This window comes from Myotis brandtii, unplaced genomic scaffold (assembly GCF_000412655.1).
Source record: "Myotis brandtii unplaced genomic scaffold, ASM41265v1 scaffold115, whole genome shotgun sequence".
Lineage (NCBI taxonomy): Eukaryota > Metazoa > Chordata > Mammalia > Chiroptera > Vespertilionidae > Myotis > Myotis brandtii.
The window spans coordinates 2,728,386-2,735,168 of NW_005353967.1; the positions used below are offsets into that span (position 1 = coordinate 2,728,386).

The 6,783-nt window shown below is 46.4% G+C and overlaps 1 protein-coding gene across 1 annotated transcript in view; it reads right to left on the reverse strand.

Moving 5' to 3' along the window:
• The window catches only part of UBE2QL1 (ubiquitin-conjugating enzyme E2Q family-like 1), a 34,223-nt gene extending 27,446 nt beyond the window's left edge, over positions 1 to 6,777 (reverse strand). Inside the window, exon 1 of the mRNA XM_005857892.2 lies at positions 6,388 to 6,777. Coding sequence (XP_005857954.1) covers positions 6,388 to 6,741 — 354 coding nt within the window. The 5' untranslated portion in view covers positions 6,742 to 6,777. The remainder of the gene's footprint in view (positions 1 to 6,387) is intronic.
• Positions 6,778 to 6,783: the final 6 nt, after the last annotated feature.

Below are 6,783 nucleotides of genomic sequence, written 5' to 3' on the forward strand. Positions count from 1 at the left end.
TACCACCAGGCAAGAACCACTGACAGAGAGGAAAGGAGTTACACCTGTCATCCATCCTCCTTCTCCCTTCTCATTACCTTATCAACACAGCGAAAAAGTAGGATTCAGTTTTGAAATATGGCTCAAAGAGACCATTGTTAGTGGCTGCTTTAACAAATAAGTAAAATTAGCCGTCCCCAAATGATATCCGAGGCTGCTTTTTCTGAATTCACACACACCCGTTCCTAGGGGTGAGAAGGGACACACTGGGTTGTGGCTCTCAGACTTTAAATGGAACTTTAACTCTGTCCATAGTGGCACTTTCCATGAAACAAACACACACAATCCCCCAAACTGTGCTGTTCCTTAAAAAGAAAAAAAAACAAACCTCCCACACCCCTAATATAAATCAGAAGAGCAAACAGACATGCATTACATCCTCTTCTGGCAAGTTTAGATTCTCAGAAGTCGGCAACTCAGGGCAAAGCAAGTCACTACTATTAGTAACTGTCCCACCAGCCTGGGGAGGAGCAGCGCCAGAGAGCAGAGCTGCCGGCCGCCAAGTTGGCGTGGGACTATTTTAGGATGCAGAGTCCTGTCTGTGTCCTCCTGCCTGTCCTACTTGATAGCAGAACAAGCTATTTTTTCCTCTGAACAGTCAAGCACCTGGATACCTCAAGCTGCAGAGTCATCATGGTGGGTAAATCTCTCCACTACCTACACGTGGCACAGGACAAACCACACAGTGACTCACAGAACCCCCTCAGGTCCACTCTGAGTGAACGCACACACGTGTCGCTCACCTGGGGTTAGCACTGTTTGCGCTCTAGGTTCTCCAACCTCCCTCTAAAGGGGAATCCATCTGTAGAACCCCCTCAAGTCCACTCTGAGTGAACGCACGTGTCGCTCACCTGGGGTTAGCACCGTTTGCGCTGTAGGTTCTCCAACCTCCCTCTAAAGGGGAATCCATCTGTCTGTTCCAAGCTGCACTCCAGGTTGGCCCTCCTGACCCTCCTCAGTGTGGCCCTGTGTCCACACGACTGCCTCCATTGTCGTTACTCTGCAAACCAGCTACAGCCTCTAAAGCAGGGGTGGAGAACATCCAGGCCACGAAACCATTTGGTCTGGCCCTGCCAAGGCATTAGGGGTGAGTTAATTAAATGTTTGACCAAATACAGCAGGCTAATTTTTAAGTTGATAATTTTGTATGGCCCGAGAATGATGTTATAAATATCCAAATGGCTCTTGGCAGAAAAAAGGTTCCCACTCCTGCTCTAGAGAAACAAGGGATTAAGCTGGTTAAGGAGTTCCTGTTTGGGCTTCTTAGGGGCTGCATTGGGTCCTAACAAAATTCACGTTTGGAGTCCTATCTAGAACGTGACTGTATTTGGAGGCAATTAAGTTAAAAATATTGATGAGAGTAGGCCCTAACCAATATGATCAGGGTCCTTATGAGAAGAGATTATGACACATACATGAATAGAAGGAAGAAGATGTGAAGAGAATAGAACAGCGGTTCTCAACCTGTGGGGGGTCGAACGACCCTTTCACAGGGTTCGCCTAAGACCATCGGAAAACACATATATAATTACATATTGTTTACAGTAGCAAAATTACAGTTATGAAGTAGCAACGAAAATAATTTTATGGTTGGGAGTCACCACAACATGAGGAACTGTATTAAAGGGTCGCGGCATTAGGAAGGTTGAGAACCACTGGAATAGAAGGAAGAAGATGTGAAGCGATACAAGGAGAAGACGGTCTACATGCTAAGGAGAGGCCTGGAGATTCTCTCTCACCCTGGGAAGGAACCAGCCCTGCCGGCACCTTGAGCTCAGACTTTTGCCCTGCCCTCCAGAAATGTGATACAGTAAGTTTCTGTTGGTGAAGGCCCCCAGTCTGTGGAATTTTGTTCCAGCAGCCCTAGGAAACTAATACAGGGTTTTTACACATACGTCAATTATAACAGTTTAGAAGCTCATACATTTTAAGAACCCAAAGCGCTGTTCATATTCATCATATTTTCTGATAAGACCTGGAGATGTTGCAGTCACAAGTAAAATGCTGTTTCTAGGCCTTGTATTTTGGAAGAAGTCTTGAAGATGGCTGTGTGTGTGTGCGCGCGCGCGCGTGCACACATGATTCCCAGTGACACCCATGGTACAGATCCCTTTAAGGCCTACATCAGTGATACATGTTATGACCAAGGTGATCTGCAGAGCCCTTTACCTCCTCATCACATTCTGACAAGTGGCCACATCTGCCAGTTTACTTTACTCAAGCGCCTCAGAAACTGGTGGTGTCAGGCAAACATAACTGTCCTGGCACCACTTACCAATTTTTAATTCAAACACTGAGATCTGAGGATGCTTCAGTCTTGTTGTTCTCAGTCTTCTGGCTGCACATCTGTCTTCTGCGGACAAAAAGGCTCATCATGCAGGTCACAATTCAGAGGCTACCTGGAGAGTGCCAGTGCTTAGGTGGGTGGGCTTGACTCTGTCATTCCTGAAGCTTTTGCTGGTATGGGTTGATTTTCACGGCCTTGCCACTCATGGTTGGTATTAGAACATGAAGTTGTATTAATGTTACCTGACTGCATGGAGCCGCAGTTTCCTCACCTGCACACTGACTATCGAAACAGTAGAACCAAGTGAGGTGGAACAGCCTAATTGCTTACTTAGCTGGTCCAGAACCAGGCCAAGAGCATGCAGCAGATGTTAGTGGCTGCCGCTATTATTCTGATCAATATCATCTTCATGGCAAGTCCAGTCCTGTGGTTGGCTCTGAGGGGCTAGAGGAGGACTAAGGAACCGTCTTTCAAGTGCCATCTGGTCCCCTGTCCCTGGCCACATCTAGCTAATTAAAAAGGGGCCACTCAGGATGTGAGCAGAAGTGAAAAAGAATCCGAAGTTAGTGCTCCCTCAAGTGGCTTTTGTGAAACCTTATGCTCACACAACTGCAAGAAGAGGATCTCTGTCCAGTCCTCCAATTATCCCAGACTTCACACCTGGAGGACAAGCTGGTGAGCTCCGGGGCACTTCTGGGCAGGGCCCTTCAATGTCAGGTTCCCAGAGTCTGTCCACTGTCGTTTCTACCTTTGGTTGCATCTGACTTTAGTTTCAAGACCAACTTCTTACAGCTTTGAAAGTTAAAAATCATCTATAGGAGCTGTGGACTGTCTCCTTTGGGTTCAATAAATGATAAAGGGTATAAATAATGGTCTAAAGTTTGAACACTGTCAGCAGTTCATTTTAAAAGTACAGGGCTTTTCATCCAATTATAGAAAAGCAAGAGTTACCTAAAATGTCTCTATTAGTCAAAAGAGGCTTCATGCTGGACAGCAGACAAATACGCCTCCAAGTATGTCGCTTTCTCCACACAGAGTACAGCACACAAGAAATTCATGCTGATTTCATTGAAAGCAGCCGCAACCCATACAGCAGCACACCAGAGATTTTGATAACATGAGCCAAAGATTCAGGTAAAGGCTTTGTGAAATGACTGAATTGATCAGATCGTGTGATAAACCCCAACTTTTATTTTGTCCACAAAAAGGTTAAGCTGATCTTTTCATATTACCAATGAAACCCTTAATATTATTTTACGATTTCCCTAAAGGTATGATACAAAATCGACTTGGTGTATCCTCCATTCAGAAAGGTAAGGTGAGCAATTGTGAAAGAGAAAAAGGAGCCTTTTCTGACTTTGTCACTTAAGAAAAAACCGAACCCCGAAAAGAAATGCCAACAGATGGAGGAATGTACTAGAATGAGTGATTCGTTCTTTTAAAGTAATTACTGGTTTGGTAGCAGTGCTGGTTCTCTTGGAATGCCTAATCAGGCATTTTCCTCAAAGCCTATTACCTTTTACTATGGAAATAATTTGGTAGCTACGGTGCTGCAATGAGCAACCTGTAGGCAGGGAATTCATAAAGGTAGGAAAGGCACAGTAATGCTCAGGTTCCTGAAACACTTTCGCGCACAGAACCCTGAAACATTAATGACTTCATTTCTCCCATTCTTACATTGCATTTCGAATAGTTTATGTATATTCCACATTCCTCCCTTTTGGATATTGAAATCAGCATGGAAAAAGCAAAGAAACTGATTGGGATTTTAATAACTTTGCTGAGTTCTCACCTTCATTTCAGATATTGAATGCACTAGAATAGGTAATATAACACAATATGCTAGGTGAAGGACCCTGACTTAAATTAGGTAAGATTTTTGAAATCAATACATAAAATATTATTGATAACTACACTGAAGTCTCTGACTTGCAAGCTGTATGCAAGACTTTCAATTTTGATTACAACAAAAAGGGTGTGCCTATTTTAAAAGAAGTACATGGGCACCAACAGAACTATTATTCATACCATTAACGTAAACATGAAAAGCACTTAACTAAGAAGCGGTTCTTTTTAAAAAGACTTCCTTAGTTTTCATTTGAGATCTTTACCCTCCTGCATCTTTTAAAATGCAAGCTGTAGTCCAGGTGACCTCTACGATCTCTTCCAAATCTAACATGTGATTCTGTGATTCTATAAAAACAAAATGATATTCCTTTCCCCCTGACCCCCAAAGTCATCTTCACGGTGAAGAATGAAAAAAAGGTAAGAGACTGCTCCAGAGAGTTCTGATTACCAATAAATAACAAAGGCATTTCTACGAAATCTTCTCCCACATAATTTGTATAAATTCTATTTGAAAAATAAACTGAGACCCCTGAGCCACCCCTGGGGCTTGTCTCAATTCATAGGCACCTTACATCAGAGCCAGCATTGATTCAGAATGAACCTCTGACGTTAAAGAGTTAACCCCCACCCCCCTCACTTCGAGATGTCTTTCCAGACCTGCCACATCCATCCTATTCCTAACTCAAGAATTAAGTAGAACCTAAGCCCCAGAAAAGATGCACTAGCAGGATAGTTACTTGGTAACAACAGACCTCAGTCAGGAATTAAGTGCCCTTCTCCACTGGAATTAGGATGCTATTTGCTTGGTATCCCAGGGGCTCTGGCTCTAGTGAAATTGGCAGAACAAGCATTATTTGATTAGTGTGAAAGATCCTGCAGTGAAAGAGACAGAGGCAGGTGACAAGGGACTGATCGCTTCTGATACGCTGGCTGTAAAAAGACCAAATAGAGGTCATTCAAGTCTTCTAAACACAACAGTTATTCTTCATAAATCTAGAAGAAGCCCATATAAAAATATGATTTTATTAAGTAACGTTTAATATTGATTCGGGAAAACATCAACCAACTTGAATATGATGAAGAGCACCTAATGTGGGAAGATAAAGCCCTCGTGCACCTGTCTGCAGCCAGGTGGGAACATACTTCAGGAGAGTCATTCATTCTCCGCTCTCAAGTCCTCTGGGGTTTCTTTTCGGTAAAGCTGCCATCTGGTACAATAGGTGAGAAGACTGAGGCATCAAACTTGTCCCTTATTTCAATATTTAATGAAAAATCTTTAGCCCCGATGCAAGATTTAACTACTGAGGAAACCAAAGGAAGAAACAGGTCTGAGAAACCAAGACCTTGAACCTCTACCTCAGAGGTGAAGGTCCTGGAAGGGACAGGTACCAGGCATTTCCTTGACAAAGTCTGGCCTTGTCACTTATGGAGACACTCACACCACACCTCTGCCTCTCCCGTGAAATTTCTCAAGAGCAAAATTTTCACCTTTACACTAGCTGCCGCTCAGGAAATGCAAGCAGAGCCAGGGGGCAGATTCAGCAGAGGGTGTCTGGGCAGAGCGCCCCACCTGCAGGGCACCCACCTGAGAAGGTGGGGAAACCGTGTGTGTGTGTGTGTGTGTGTGTGTGTGTGTGTGTGTGTGGTGTGATGGTAAACTAGGTTGGACATCTGGATACTGCGTTGCACATAAAGTTCCACCTTTAAGGACATTATGGGGAGGGAGAGGTGGTGAAGCGAGAGGGAGGAGAGAGAGCGGGGGAGACTGGCTGGCGAGGAGGAAAGGCAGAGAGGGAGGCGGTGATGGGGGAGGGGCTGGAGGGCTGGAAAGAGAGGAATAGATGGAGGAGTGGGGAAGAGGATAAAGGACAGAGAAGAGAGGGTAGACCTGAGGGACACCAGGGGAGGGAGTAAGAAGGAGAGGAGAAAAAGGAGAAGGCAAGAAGCGAGAAAGCAGGAGAGTGCATTCTGGAGAGACAAGAAGTGAGGAGAGCGGCGGCGAAGACAGGGTGGGGGATCAGGAGCGACCGGGTGGAAAAGTAGGGAAGGATAATAACGCTTTGGGGAAAGAAGTGGAGGCTCCAGGAAGTCCCCGGAGTCTCCCGGTTGGAGGCCCGCTCGCAATAGCAGTCCGGTCCCGCAGCGAGATGGCAGAAGGGGCCAGCTCCCTGGGTAGGATCACGGGCCGCCCGCCCCAGCCCTTCCCCGCTTACCTGGCCCTTGACCAGGCTGGCAGCAAACTGGCGCATGACGGCCTCCACCGTGTAAGCGCTGGACCAGCCGCGCGGCGTGAGCAGCTCCATGCAGATGGCGCCGCCGTCCAGCACGTAGCCGTTCTCCAGGCGCGGGCTGAGCACCCGCATGAACGGCGGCGAGAAGGGGAAGTTGTCAGGGAAGGTGAGGTTGAGCAGGATGAACTCGGTGTTGGTCTCCTTCATGTCCTGCCACAGCACCGAGTCCTTGTCCACCTGGTGCAGCTTCACGTTCCAGTCGAACAGGCTCTCGTCCACCAGCTCCACGGAGATGAAGCGGTCGCTGAGGCGCGCGATGTCCTGCAGCTCCTTCATGAGTCGCCGGCTGCGCACCTGCGTGCAGTGCTGCTGGCGCGC